This window comes from Bos mutus, chromosome 11 (genome assembly GCF_027580195.1).
Source record: "Bos mutus isolate GX-2022 chromosome 11, NWIPB_WYAK_1.1, whole genome shotgun sequence".
Classification (NCBI taxonomy): Eukaryota; Metazoa; Chordata; class Mammalia; order Artiodactyla; family Bovidae; genus Bos; species Bos mutus.
In genome coordinates this window covers 39,379,783-39,395,186 of record NC_091627.1, presented here as the reverse complement: position 1 = coordinate 39,395,186, position 15,404 = coordinate 39,379,783, and the positions used below count along the sequence as shown (strand labels likewise).

At 40.7% G+C, this 15,404-nt stretch overlaps 1 protein-coding gene across 1 annotated transcript in view; it reads left to right on the top strand.

Annotated features, from left to right (window-relative positions):
- The window catches only part of ANTXR1 (ANTXR cell adhesion molecule 1), a 258,267-nt gene that overhangs the window by 21,250 nt on the left and 221,613 nt on the right, over positions 1 to 15,404 (top strand). Inside the window, exons 2-3 of the mRNA XM_005893586.3 lie at positions 6,438 to 6,509; positions 11,272 to 11,343. Coding sequence (XP_005893648.3) covers positions 6,438 to 6,509; positions 11,272 to 11,343 — 144 coding nt within the window. The remainder of the gene's footprint in view (positions 1 to 6,437; positions 6,510 to 11,271; positions 11,344 to 15,404) is intronic.

Below are 15,404 nucleotides of genomic sequence, written 5' to 3'. Positions count from 1 at the left end.
AGCAGGCAAGCCCCTTCCTCCTGGGGATTTGGGTTAAAGAGAAATGAGCTGCATGCCCAACAAGCTTACCTCCATGCTAAAACCATAAGGAGCTGCCATGGGACTATTTCCTTCTCTAAGTGATTATTTGATCTTGGGGAGCACAGAGCATGCATATGTGGGTTAAGAAGGGTCAGTCCTGAGGACTAGAAGGATTCCAAGGTGCAGACTTACATAATCCTATATTCCTATGCCACTTTAGTAGCTGAGGTCCTTTAGGGTCCCATGTAACAAAAGAGAAAATAAAGTCAATGTTGTTCCCAGAATCTTTGAACATTATGTTTACCCTCAGTGTTGGAGGGAATCGGCTATGCACATCTCAAGGGTGTCCCAAAGGGGATATATTTTGGTCAAGGCTTATATAATTGTGTAAAGAATGATCATGAGTACATATGAAACAACAGGACAATTATTAGTAGAGTTGGGATGGGAGAAGCAAGCCTGTCAATATCCCCTTACCTCTTGTTTTATTTTCTTCTTGAGAAAATACAGCACCTGCCCATTGGCAAGAAAGTGTTCCAGATGGCTTTAGAATTTTCTCAACACTCCAGAATATTTCTTGGATCTTTCCTTATATCTAGCATCTAGAAATCAAAGATGAATACCAACATTTTCTAAATTTTACATGTCAATCAGATAGAAGAATAGTGCAAATGAAATATTTTAAGATAAAAGAAAATGTGAATTAATTAACAGTGGGTGATCCTTTGTAATAAGTGTGTATATATGTGCTGTCACTTCAGTTGTGTCTGACTCTTCGTGACCCTACGGACTGTAGCCCACCAGGCTTCTCTGTCCATGGGATTCTCCAGGCAGGAATACTGAAGTGGGTTGCCATCCCTCCTCCAGGGAATCTTCCCAACCCAGGGATCCAACCCGTGTCTCTTATGTCTCCTGTATTGGCAGGCAGGTTCTTTACCACTAGTGCCATTTGTAATAAGTAAAGGAATACAAATGATCTGTGCTCAATTCTTGAGGACAGAAAACTGCTAACACAAAAAGGATTTACTTGAGACCCCTGCTTCTTTAGTAGACAGCCAAGAATAGACCCCCAACTCTAGTTCAAGTCCCTACTTCAACTCTTTACCTCCCTTTCCAGTTTAATTCCCTCACTATAGGACTTCTCTACTGATGAGAAAATCAGACCTGGGATGGAGGAACTGTGGGGATTCCTCTCCAGTCATTAGGTATCTTATCCTACTCCTCACTGACCAAAATTTCAGATGATACTTGTCTGGGTCATAACACAGCATTGCAAAACACAGTATTGCATTTCAGAAGTGGGCATAGATGACCAGTGTTCAAGGAGATCTCTTGATTCTAGTGGAAAAGAGTTGTAGAATTCTAAGTAGACTGTGGTTAATAGTCACGTGGTGGCTCATCTGAAGCACATACACAGCACTGAGCCAGATCTGCCAGACCCTCACTAAGACCCCCAGGACCAGAGCATCTACCCTTTGGCTGAAGAAAGGGAATCAGAACCAGTCTTTGAGATTTTAAATATACAACTGAAACATGTCCAAGAGGATGGCTGGGATTCTAATGAAAAACTTTTCAAAGCTTTAAAAGTTTAGGGCTGGGATATGCTCTTCTGGTGAGCTATTGGGAGACTCCCAGTTGCATTAAAGTCAGGGATCTACCATTGATTAGATCAGTCGCTCAGTTGTGTCCAACTCTTTGCAACCCCATGAATCGCAGCACGCCAGGCCTCCCTGTCCATCACCAACTCCTGGAGTTCACTCAGACTCACGTCCATCGAGTCAGTGATGCCATCCAGCCATCTCATCCTCTGTCGTCCCCTTCTCCTCCGGCCCCCAATCCCTCCCAGCATCAGAGTCGTTTCCAATGAGTCAACTCTTCGCATGAGGTGGCCAAAGTACTGGAGTTTCAGCTTTAGCATCATTCCTTCCAAAGAAATCCCAGGGCTCATCTCCTTCAGAATGGACTGGTTGGATCTCTTTGCAGTCCAAGGGACTCTCAAGAGTCTTCTCCAACACCGCAGTTCAAAAGCATCAATTCTTTGGCGCTCAGCCTTCTTCACACTCCAACTCTCACATCCATACATGACCACAGGAAAAAACCATAGCCTTGACTAGACGAACATTTGTTGGCAAAGTAATGTCTCTGCTTTTGAATATGCTATCTAGGTTGGTCATAACCTTCCTTCCAAGGAGTAAGCGTCTTTTAATTTCATGGCTGCAGTCACCATCTGCAGTGATTTTGGAGCCCAGAAAAATAAAGTCTGACACTGTTTGCACTGTTTCCCCATCTATTTCCCATGAAGTGATGGGACCGGATGCCACGATCTTCGTTTTCTGAATGTTGAGCTTTAAGCCAACTTTTTCACTCTCCACTTTACCTTCATCAAGAGGCTTTTTAGTTCCTTTTCACTTTCTGCCATAAGGGTGGTGTCATCTGCATATCTGAGGTTATTGATATTTCTCCCGGCAATCTTGATTCCAGCTTGTGTTTCTTCCAGTCCAGCGTTTCTCATGATGTACTCTGCTGCTGCTGCTGCTGCTGCTAAGTCACTTCAGTCATGTCCGACTCTGTGCGACCCCATAGACGGCAGGCCAACGGTGACAATATACAGCCTTGACGTACTCCTTTTCCTATTTGGAACCAGTCTGTTGTTCCATGTCCAGTTCTAACTGTTGCTTCCTGACCTGCATACAAATTTCTCAAGAGGCAGATCAGGTGGTCTGGTATTCCCATCTCTTTCAGAATTTTCCACAGTTTTCTGTGATCCACACAGGCAAAGGCTTTGGCATAGTCAATAAAGCAGAAATAGATGTTTTTCTGGAACTCTCTTGCTTTTTCGATGATCCAGCAGATGTTGGCAATTTGATCTCTGGTTCCTCTGCCTTTTCTAAAACCAGCTTGGACATCTGGAAGTTCACGGTTCACATATTGCTGAAGCCTGGCTTGGAGATTTTGAGCATTTCTTTACTAGCATGTGAGATGAGTGCAATTGTGCGGTAGTTTGAGCATTCTTTGGCATTGCCTTTCTTTGGGATTGGAATGAAAACAGACCTTTTCCAGTCCTGTGGCCACTGCTGAGTTTTCCAAATTTGCTGGCATATTGAGTGCAGCACTTCCACAGCATCATCTTTCAGGATTTGGAATAGCTCAACTGGAATTCTATCACCTCCACTAGCTTTGTTCGTAGTGATGCTTTCTAAGGCCCACTTGACTTCACATTCCAGGATGTCTGGCTCTAGGTCAGTGATCACACCATCGTGATTATCTGGGTTGTGAAGATCTTTTTTGTACATTTCTTCTGTGTATTCTTGCCATCTCTTCTTAATATCTTCTGCTTCTGTTAGGTCCATACCATTTCTGTCCTTTATCAAGCCCATCTTTGCATGAAATGTTCCTTTGGTATCTCTGATTTTCTTGAAGAGATCTCTAGTCTTTCCCATTCTGTTGTTTTCCTCTATTTCTTTGCATTGATTAGATAGGCCCATTCATTGAGGACCTGTACTCTAGAATCATTGGCCCCTCTGGGAAGGCTCCTCGGGATCACATAGGGTCACAGGAATTGGCTGGAGGTATCTGAGTCTCAGGCCTGAGACACTCATCCAAACAAGGCCAGAAGCCAGGACCAGCTGGCAAAAGATCAGGAGGCATCCATGAGCAATAGAGACGTCTCCCCACGCTCTTCTTCCTTCCTTCCATCCAACTAATAGGTAGATGCTGGGGAGGGAAATATCCTTCACATTCTCACAATGGAAGCTTGAAGAAAAAAAGTGATGGCAACCCAGTATCCGAGGATGATGACTGAGAGATGGACACAGTGCCCTGAGATCCCGGGGCAGAAGCAATGAGCCCCATCTGTGTTGGTCAAAGGCAGCAGGCAGAGATCAAGTTGGCTCTTACAGATGAGTAGGAGTTTGCCAGTGTGGACATTGTGTGTCTCAAGCAGATGGAATGTATAAAGGCTGAGAAGCTGGAATAGAGAGTTTTACTGGAAAAGGTTTATTTTTCTGCATCTCCCCAACTCCCCACTCCTCGACCCTGTAGGCTTTATGCTGCTGCCCCCCAAAACTACTTGCTTTTCCCCAAACAAAGCATTTCTGGATTTATTAGAGGAGGAGTTGAATATTTTTTCAAATGCTGATTTGCCATCCTTCAAGGGATTGCCTGTTCTGATCCTTTGTCTATTTTTGTATTGTTTGCCTTGTTAACATTTACTTGTACCGATTTACATATACTAGACACTAATCTTTTGCCATTTATTTTTGTGGCAAACATCTTCTCTCAATCTCTTCCTCATCTTTGCTTTTGTCATCCTTATCTTTTGTCATCCAGAATTTTAGACACTTATAATAGTCATAATAATTATTTTTGTAAAGAACAATTCCTACTTTTTGTATTTGGTTGAGGGAACTCTTCACTAACCTGATGACATGAAAATCTTCTATAATTCACCCAAGGATTGAAAGTTTTGTTTTTCCTATTAGGTTTTAATACACCTAGGGTTACATTTGGTATGAGATAGCGATCTGATTGGTTGTTTCCAATTAGAAATCCATTGTCACTGCAATGACATGGAAGGGTTTATTCTCCCTCCACAGTTTGAATCACCTCTTTCCCTATGTATTATAGCAAGACCTTACATACACTGGGGTGTGGATGTAGTTTTCCATTTTACTCCATTGGCTCTACTCTTACATATCATGTGTATGAGGTTGCTATATTCGATAGGGCAGGCTTTCCAACTTTGTTCTTTTTCATTATTACCTTGATTACTTTTATAACTTTAATCTTCATTTCATTTTTGAAGTCAGTTTTTGAGTTTCACAAAACATTTTTTCAGAATTTCTCCTAGAATTGAAGTTATAGGTTAACTTGGAGAACTTCCATATCCTTATGATAAGTAATCTTGCAGTGTTTGACCATAACATATTGTATCACTTCTGTTCAGATCAGACAGACATGTCATTACTGGATGTGGGGCAGAAAAAAATAGATTTTACTCATAGAGGTGGAATACACTTAACCAGAATAAGAGTTCCTAGACATATTGAATCACAGAAAAAAAGGCATAAAATTTACTTTGCACAGATTCATCTTAAAGATCTATAAAATAGTCTGAAACAAAAATAACAATAACTTTCTAGAAGTTAAAATTAAGGTAGATGAGCGCATAAAAATAAAAGCTATCTGAAACCAGTGGAAAATGTTTTCAGTACAAAATGTCAGAGTCCAAAAAGCAAACTAACCTCAACAATTATGACAGGCAGAAATGCAGAGCTCAGCTGAAACAGATCCTTAATAAAAAGAAAAGAACATCGAGTCTACAGAAGAGTACGTTAAAATAGAAAAAGCTACTATGAAGTCAGTGCAACAGATTGAGTATGAGCACTATGAAAAATACTTATAAGGTGAATTGAAGCAGTAGTAAGTGGTATCAGTGAAACAGAAGTCAAATGTGGGAAATAAGCCCATTTCCAAATCTAAAGTGCTATGATTCCATATGTCTTAGAGAAAGTTTCCCTCTTTTTTTTCAGTAAAAGGATCCCTTTTTAATGATGAGGGGCTGTATCATTTTTCTTCTTTTAAGTATTAGTATGACTAGATACATTCAGTTCAGTTCCGTTCAGTTGCTCAGTCATGTCCGACTCTTTGCAACCCCATGAATTGCAGCACGCCAGGCCTCCCTGTCCATGACCAACTCCCAGAGTTCACTCAAACTCATGTCCATCCAGTCGGTGATGCCATCCAGCCATCTCATCCTCTGTCGTCCCCTTCTCCTCCTGCCCCCAATCCCTCCCAGCATCAGAGTCTTTTCCAATGAGTCGACTCTTCACATGAGGTGGCCAAAGTACTGGATCCTTAAATTTTGAACTATCAATATCTTACGGAAATAAATCACCAATGAACTAATTAGCATTCTTTTGAATTCCTGCTGGATTTGTTTTGCTAATATTTTTTTTAGAGACTTTGAATCTGTATTTACCAATGAATTTTGACTCTTTTGAGGAGTGGAATTTGTTTTTGTCTATTTGGGCATATAGTTTGTGCCAATTTCATTTGAATGAATTGGAATACCATTTCTTCTCTAATCAGAGCAACAAATTGCACAAAAATAACTATTCCTTAAAGCTGTGAAACTAACCTGTGAATCTGGCTGGGCCCAGGAATTTTTTTGACATATGAGTGTCTAGAGTAGGGGTGGTAAGGAGTTGGAGGTGGAGTGAAGAGAGTTCTTTACCAAAGTTTCTCAGAATTCTAAAATTAATTCTAAGCATCCTTTCAGGTAATTTCCAAAGTTATGGAAGTTTCAGATGGTGAGCCCTGTTAAAGGATAGATCAACTGTGAAAGAATAGAATATATGACACAAGGTAAAGACAAATGAACACCTGATTAAATCACATCTGCTTTATTTCCCTAGGTCAGGAAGTGTGCTGCACCACTGGAATGAAATCTATTACTTTGTGGAACAGTTGGCTCATAAATTCATCAGGTGAGAAATATGTAGCTCTTGGCCATAAAGTAAACCCAGCCTATGTTTGCTATTCTAATTACTGACTAGTTTGGGGGTGCTTTTTGACAAAGGTAGAATCTCAGACCTTGGAAGAGAGACTTGCCTTTGTTTTCATCTTTTCCACATGTCAGACTATTTTTTTGTTTGTTTTTAAATAGAATAACTTGACTATGTGTTTTCAGGAGGAACCCAATTTGGTTATAAGATCAACATTTTAACTTTCTCCCTCTCTTGTCAAATAGTATCCTTCTAGAAGGATCATTAATATTTTCTTTCACAGTGCATTATGCTGGAGAAATTGGCTCATTCTAGCTGGACCCATGTGTATGGTGTAAGGTTGTCTTACACCTTATGGAGTGTAAAGTGACCAATTCATCCCAGTTTGCCCAGAACCTCCTTGGTTTTAGCATTGAAAGTTTCATACCCTGGGAGCTCTCCTCAATCCTGGGCAAACCACCATGCTTGTTCAGCCTGGCTATGTGTCCTGTGATATAGAATGCTCTGAGCATTCTCAACCATGTGTCCAAGAGAGGACAATGAAATTTTGAACGTCAGCACTGTACACGTTGCAGGGGTCTTAGCAGTCCAGTAAATGTAGACTCCCACTAGTAAAAGAAAGGAGGTCATTTTACCCTCTTTGGGTGCAGCTGCCAAACGACAACACAACTTTGATAGCGTTCACCTATATGCTAGAGTTTAAACCAGTTGTCCAGGTCTTTGGTAAAAATTGTTCTGGATGTTGTAAATTTGAAAGCAACTCCACTTCTGCTTGGTGGCCTCTATTGAGTCTTCCAGCCAATATGAGTAGCCGTATACATCTTCTGTGAGTGAGATTTTTTTGTTTTGTTTTTAACTCAGGAGACAAGTTGTCCTCTGAGACCAGGGTACTGATAAATGTGTTCCCTGCAAATTCACCTTCTGGTCTCCACATGTACCCATCTGCCTGACCAGAGGGAGCAGGGTAAGGGGTATCCTCTCTGTGATGCCAAAAATTGGAAACTAGAGCAAGTAGCTGGAGAAGGCAATGGCACCCCACTCCAGTACTCTTGCCTGGAAAATCCCATGGATGGAGGGGCCTGGTGGGCTCCAGTCCATGGGGTCGCTAAGAGTCAGGCACGACTGAGCGACTTCACTTTCACTTTTCACTTTCATGCATTGGAGAAGGAAATGGCAACCCACTCCAGTGTTCTTGCCTGGAGAATCCTGGGGACAGAGGAGCCTGGTGGGCTGCTGTCTATGGAGTCGCACAGAGTCAGACACGACTGAAGCGACTTAGCAGCAGCAGCAGCAGCAGCAGAGCAAGTAGCATATAAGCCCAGATGAATGGAGAAAACAGAAGCTGGGAGGAGATGGAGGGGGAAAACAGAGGGAAAGGAGAGAAACAAAATATTTAAGAGACTCATAGAAGCTTAGAATTGAAAGGAATAACTTTCCAAGCTATCCTAAGAGCTACCCGCTAACTGCCAGCTTGAAAAGCTCTGGTGAGAAACTGCTGCCTTTTGAGTCAAATACAAACCCAATAGTTGGACAGTTCCAGTTTCCTTTTGTCGTTGACCCATAATGTCCCTTCCTACACTCTCATCCAGGAGTGATATAAAACAAATCTACCTCCAGATACTTGGGAGTCTCTGCTATGTTTCTATTTGCTCTGATGATTTCCTGTTTCCTCTAAAACAAAGGAGTCTCCTGAAAAAAGATTTGAAGTTAGGCAGGTGTGGAGTTGCATCCAAGCTCCACTGGGCAACCAAAGCAACTGACTCACCTTGGTTGAACCTCAGTTTACATGTGAAAATTATAAGAGAAAACGTGCTCAAAGCAACAAACCCAGCACCTGACTTAGAGTGGGCACTCCGCACTTCTCTTCCCCAGTTCCTTCAGTACCTCCAGACATTCTGCTGTTTTAGATTCAAAGAAATTAGAGGTAGGGATTGAGGAAACTAAGAGACCATTTAATCCAGTTGTTTGTTTTATAGACAAAGAAACTAAGGACCAGAGTAGTTGATATGGCTTAATCCAGACCACGAGGCACTTTCCTGGTTTGTTTGTTTTTTTGTCTGTGCCATGAGGCATGTGAGATCTTAGTTCCCCAACCAGGGATCAAACTGGTGTCCCCTGCAATGGAGGCATGGACTCTAAACCACTGGACCACCAGGGAGTTTCCACCTTCCTTTCAATGTCTCCTCTGGTCCTCTTTGGCTATGGACCCCCATTAAAATGTGGCATCAGGACACAACTGCCATGCAGACTCCAAAAGGAGGAACTGTCTTTTGTTAACTGCTGCAGGCCCAGGGCCGCCAATAGTGCCCAACATACAGTACATGCTCATTCAATACCATAACTTTTCACCATATTCTTTAAACCCTCATACAACACCTCACACCCATCACTCTCAGCAAAGAACTTCACCTGCTGTTTCACCAAAAGCCCAGAGAATAGCAGGCAAGGGATTACCTCTTACTCTAATCCTCCTCTTAAAAGATATATTCATGCCTTCCCATTGCCTCTGAGATTCAAGTATCCCCTTTATCTAATGCCAGTCTTTTCGCATTAGTCCATTTTATCCCATTGTCTCCAATATTCCCCCAGGTCTTTGTTTCTTTCTTGTATTTTTCTCTACCTTTCCTCTGGCTCCATTTCCATTGCCAATAGATAAAATCTCATTAAAAAAAAAAAGAATTTCCTGGTCCTGTCTTCCTATAGATGCTACCTTCTTTCCCAGTTTCTCACTAAAATATCCTTAAAGACTGTCTGGCTCCATCCTTACATCTCATTCATTCCTTAACCCATTCCCATCTGCCTTTATCCCCACCCTTACATCTGCTTACTCTCACCACAGTCCCAAAGTGATGCTCAATAGGACAAATCCATTGAGAGCCATGTAGTGCTTGCTCTGCTGGTTAGAGGCACTTCATTGGATTCAGATTTCTCTCTCCTTGAAATCCTCTCCTTCGCTGACTTCTGGCTCACCTTTCATCCACTGACCGGAGCCAGGCCTTTAAATGTTAGTGTTGGTTCTAGGTTTGGCTCCCTTCCCATCTCCCTGTTGACACTCTGAACAATTTTACTCACATTAGTATGCTGAGAATTCCCAAATTATGTCTTCAGCCCAGACTCATATACCAGTTACTGTTTGGAGACCTACATTTCCCACATTTCAAATTCATTCTTTCCAGAGCTTAATAATTCTATATAAGGTGGGCAGTATAACCTGGTGGTGAAGAACCCAAGTTCTAGAATCAGAATGCTTGGTTTTAAGCCCAAAGTTCACCACTTTCCCACTGTGTGACCTTTCGGAGTCTCAATTTCCTTTTGTGGAAAATAAAGATCGGTAATAGTAATGATCTCGTAAAGTTGTTACAAGTTTAATGAGATAATACATGGGAATCACTTACAATAGTGCCTGACACATAGTAAGCACATCATTGGACTGGCGATTATTATATTATTATGAAACTTATGATTGTTACTATCACTTGTGATGTAATGTCCTCAGCACTGGTGAAGTAGTACCAGGCAGCCTGATGCCATGGACAGAGAACCCAGGTCTTTCTCAAGAGGCCAATTTCAACTCACCAGGTGTTGCCTGGGCTCCTACTATGTATTACAGACCACGCTAAGGGTTTCCAAAGATGCATTGGACATAAGGTAATGGATGTAAACTTTATCTTGGAGGCGATAGAAGCCATTGGAGGTTTGATAGAGATGACAAGATGAGTGACAAGATCTGATTTATATTTTAGGAAAATAATTCTGGAAGCAGTGTGAGGAATGAATTGGAGCAAGGAATGATGATCAGCTGGGTCACCAACTAGGAAACAATTACTATTGTCAGGAAAAGGGGAACAGGTTTGGGGAAACATTTTAGGAAGTGGGAACTATAAGATCTGTGGCCAGGTCAGATATGAGAAATTATTGCATCATGTAGAAATAGGTTGATATTATGAAACCAGCTGGCTACCTAGAGAGAGCCCCAAAGGGCGGCATTCCCGTGGTGGATCCGTGGTAGTGTGACAGTCCATCTTGCAGACAAAAAGTTACGTTTGTCCTCACCCGAGGGTTATCCTGTCTTTCAGAGTGTGGATTTTACATTGATAAAGTTCCCAATCACTGCCATGTAAAAACCATGCTGATGTATTCATTAATCATGAGAAGTTCTAACTACCAAGTAGAATAGTTATTCTTGTGGCCCATCCGCATATGCTCTCCTTACAAGGTAACCTCCTTAGAAAGCCAAATAGAGATGACAAATTGATTGTGATCCTACTTTCCAAGTAAAATAAACTGTATAATATTGGTGACTAATGGCATAAAGCTGCCACTGCCTAAGACACTCCATTCATTATAGGATACACCAGACTATAGCAGAGACACCCACGAATTTTTCTGTTGGGATCCTGAATTGTATAGACAGGATGCAAACCAGTCTTCTAGGGGCACACTTCAGACATAGCAGAGGAAAGTGATGAGTTTTAGCTTTCTTACTTGTAATCCACATTCACTGAGTGATGGTGTCAAATCAGAAGCAGCTTCCAGGAAGACAAAGAGAGTCTTCTCTTTGATCCACAGCTTCAGGTTTTCTGGTGGCTAAATACTTGCAACACCAGCTGTGGAAGTGCCCTTTGGGTTGTAGGTTGGCAGCTCTGGCAGCCATGATAAAAGGGAAGAAAGAGGGGGAAGCCTAGAAGGGAATGGCACTCCACTGTGTCTCTTTCTGCCCTAATAGAATTGCTTTTCCTTCCAGCCCACAGCTAAGAATGTCCTTTATTGTCTTCTCTACTCAAGGAACAACCCTAATGAAACTCACAGAAGACAGGTAAGGATGCTCCCCATCTCTGTCATTACAAAACCCATCTTTTCTTGAGTAGTTCTGATATTTGTGCCCTCCTGCCAGCCTTGACCTGTTATTTTAATCAAATAGTTCTCTTCACTTATGCCTTGAACTTTGCACATTGACCCATCTGCTAATTTACTCTGCGATGACTTTGATAGAATTTCCTGCTGTTGGTGAAACTTTATAAATGACTGAATCACATTAAGGTAAATTTTACCTTGGTGACTCAGTCTGCTGACGTGGAGCAAAATGTTAGCAAACCAGATTCTTAGGGGACTATATTTTCTTTTCTTTAAATTAGATTTATTTTGTGGATTGAGCACGGTGAAAGCACCAAGAACTTGAAATATTATCATCCATAATTATAAAGGCAGGAAATAGAAAGGGAGGGCTTACGGTACCACAAGATAAAAGACAATTTGAATCAGGTGTGGAAAAATGTTTTTGACATAAAAGGATTATTTAGACCTAGCGTAACACAAACATTGTTTGGGGTTTTACCACTTGTAGGTGAAAACTAGCAGTAACAGAGACGTGTCATTTATTCACAGCTAGGGTGGCGTATAGGAGACGACACTTTTCCTGAGTTAATGATTCTATGTTTTAAAAAGTGGTGTGGTCCACATGAGAGAGGCCCCAGGGTGGGGCACTCTTGGGATTACTGACTGACTTATGTGAACAGGATGGAGAAAGGGAGGAATAGCAAGTACAGGGAGGGCAAAGGACTTTATTCTCTACCATTCTTCTAGAAATGAGAATAGGACTAACAGGATGGAGTAAGGTTTCCTGGAATTTGCACTCACACAGCAATCTAGTCCTTGTTTTTCTCTGTGTCTTTGCTTCCCATCTGTAACAAAAATAGTCCTCCGTACCACATGGAATTTCCAAATCCTGTTACACCTTTAGCAGTGTCTATTATATGCACTCATGCCATATGAGACTCACTGAAACCGCATTTTCAAAATAGAGGTTTCTTATTCCTTATGACAGAAGGGGAAACTGAGCCTTATCTTGTTCCTAAGAAAAGAGCAGAACCCACTGTAGATCCAGGCTGCACATCCTTTCTGCTCCACCTGCTGGTAATCAGAGACTCATGACACCCAAGAAGCCTGTGTGACTTCCCTTCAGTATTGGCCAAGGATTTTAAGAAACTCTGAGACACTGTCTGTACCCTGTGGACCACATGCAAGACTCCTAATCTCTCTCAGTCTTTATATATGATAATATCTCGGTCTTAATTTACAAAGATGTCTTTTCTTTAGAGAAAACTCCTCTCTTAGCCATTCTTCACATCCTCCTGCAACCCAAGGCTGCCTAATGCTGTGTTATGCTGATTCCACTCTCTCCATGCCTGAGAGTTTGGCGAGAGACCAAGATCACACATCCCTTGTGGATATTTTGTGTGCTACTGCTCATAGCCTCTGGGAAGTTGGAGAGGTCGGGGAAGGTCACAGATTTATAAACACTATTAGAACGCTGAGGCTTTCAGACCCATTTTGGTTATGCTAGTTCCAATTAGTCATCTGAATCCTACTTTGAATCTAGTTTTTTGTGCCTTTACTACTCTTAGTATCTTGTGCCAAGGAGAAGGCTGGGATTCAAATCTCTACTTTTCTGGATGCAGCATTTAATATTAAAGGATGAAGATACATCAAATAACAGCCAGAAATACCTTGCTAAAGGCTGAATGATTTAGGATTAGCAGATATAAACTATTATATAGAAAATGGATAAACAACAAGGCCCTACTGTATAGCACAGGGAATCATGTTCTATATCCTGTGATAAACCGTAATGGAAAAGAATATGAAAAGAATGTATATAAGTGAATCACTTTGCTGTCCAGGAGAAATTAACACAACATTGTAAATCCAACAAAGACTGAATGAGTTTTATGTGGTGACCTCTTGGCCTAAACTACGGATCAGCTGGTGAAGCATGGCAATGGTTCACCGACACATCCCTAACCTTGTCAGCCTGTGGAGAGATGTGGGCAAGCCAGAAAGTATTTAAAATACTTCCTCATGAGATTGGTGTAATGAATTAGGCTTTAAAGCTCCCAAACTGATAGTTTCTGAAATACATAATTTTCAGAGTTTTAGTTTATATTTTTTGAAATATAATAAATATTTATATTTAATATGAAGATCAATTGTCTCATTTGATCTTCATAATATCCCTGCAAGACAGGGAAAGATGCATTATTAGACCTGTATAATAATGTGGAAACTTATAGAATTTTTAAAAACTTGCTGAAAAACAAGACATGAATTAGAGATTCTTATTTCAACAAGAGCAAAAGATTTGGGGCGTATTAAAAGAAATAATATCAAAGGTACATTTGAAACCAATTCTTGGCATTAGGTCCACACAGGGAAACCAGGGGAAGGTTGGACTAATACAGTGAAAAATAATTATGTAAAGTATTATTTTTCACTAACTAAAGATTTTGTTTTTCTCTTTACCTTTAGTTCTCAGCAGTTTGATTATGATATGTCTGCCATAGCTAGTCTTTTTCTTTTTTTGCTTGTTTTTTGAGTTTTTCCTATTTTGGCTTTGTTGAACTCCTTGAATTTAGAAATTTATGACTTTGATCAAATTGGGTGTCTCTGTAGCCGTTATTTTTCAAATAGTTTTTTTTGCACTGGTCGTTTTCCCCTCTCCTTCTGGGATCTCAGTGACATACATGTTCAACCTTTTGGGTGTTATTCCACATGTCCCTGAAGTTCTGTTCAATTGTTTTTTGCAATTTTCTTTCTGTTCTTTATACTAGATTGTTTCTGTCATTCTATCTTCATATTGACTTTCCTTTGTCATCTCCATGCTGCTGCTTAGCTCATCTACTGAATTTCTAATTACAGATACTTTATTTTTTCAATCCTAAAATATCTATTTGGTTCTTTTAAAAAAATTTCCTCTGCTGAGAATTTCTTTCCTTTTATTTTAGGTGTGTTTACCTTTACCTCATGGATTATATTGTTGTTATAGTTATATAACTATAATACTATGACTATAAAAATAGTTATTTTAACTCCTATTATATAATAACTATTATATTATAATTGATAATTCCAGTAGCTCAGGATTGGCTTCTTGTCTTCTCTCTTGAGACTTGGTCACATTTTCCAGGTGATTTGTATGTCAAACAATTTTAGGTTATATTGTAAAAGTTTTTAATATTAGGTTGTTAAGACTGAGTCATATTCAAATCCTATAGAGAATGCTGATTTGTTTGTTTGCTTTCGTTGGCAATCACCGTGGCGAAGTTCAGATCACACGTCTGTCTCTTCTGTGGGTGGTGGTTTTCTTTTTGGTTCAGTTTTCAGTTTTTGCTAAGTTGCTTTGGGTCTCTGCTGCACATGTGCGGTTCAGAGATGAGCCCGGGACTTACACAGCTTCATACACGGTTAGAAGGATCCCCTTTTCCAGCTCTCTCCTCTCTAGGATTCCCCACACACTAATTTTCTCAGTGAGGGCCCCCCTTTCCAAGCAAGAAAAACAGGGTTCCTCGTGGAGTTTTGGTCACCACATTGCTGCGTGCAGTTCTGTACCGAGGCCACCCTTGGGACAAAGCCAGGATAATAAAAGAGAATAGAAATGGGATTTCCTCCACATTCTTTGGACCACAGGGACCTCTTTTCCCAGAGGCCAAAAATATGGGGACTTTCTTAGTTTTTCAGATGACATCCCAGGCTACTGCCATGTGACTGAGACCACCCTCGGATTAAAGCTATGAAGGAAATGAAGGAAAAAAAATTGGAATTCATTCCTGTATGGGTTATTTCTCTAGGTTTTAACTCTCCAATTCACCTGATTTTTTGCTTTTCAGAGTTTTACTGTGTTTGCTTTCTTCATTTGTCCAGACATTTTTACAATCAACAGAAAAGACAGCAAATTTAACTCCATCTTACCTGCTGCTGCTTCAGTACTACAGATAAGGACACTGAAATTCAGAGTTTAGACAACTTGTTCAGGTCAAAGAATGAAAATGGCAGAACTGGCATTCTGGTTCTGGATTCTGGATTCAGTTCAACTCATGTGCT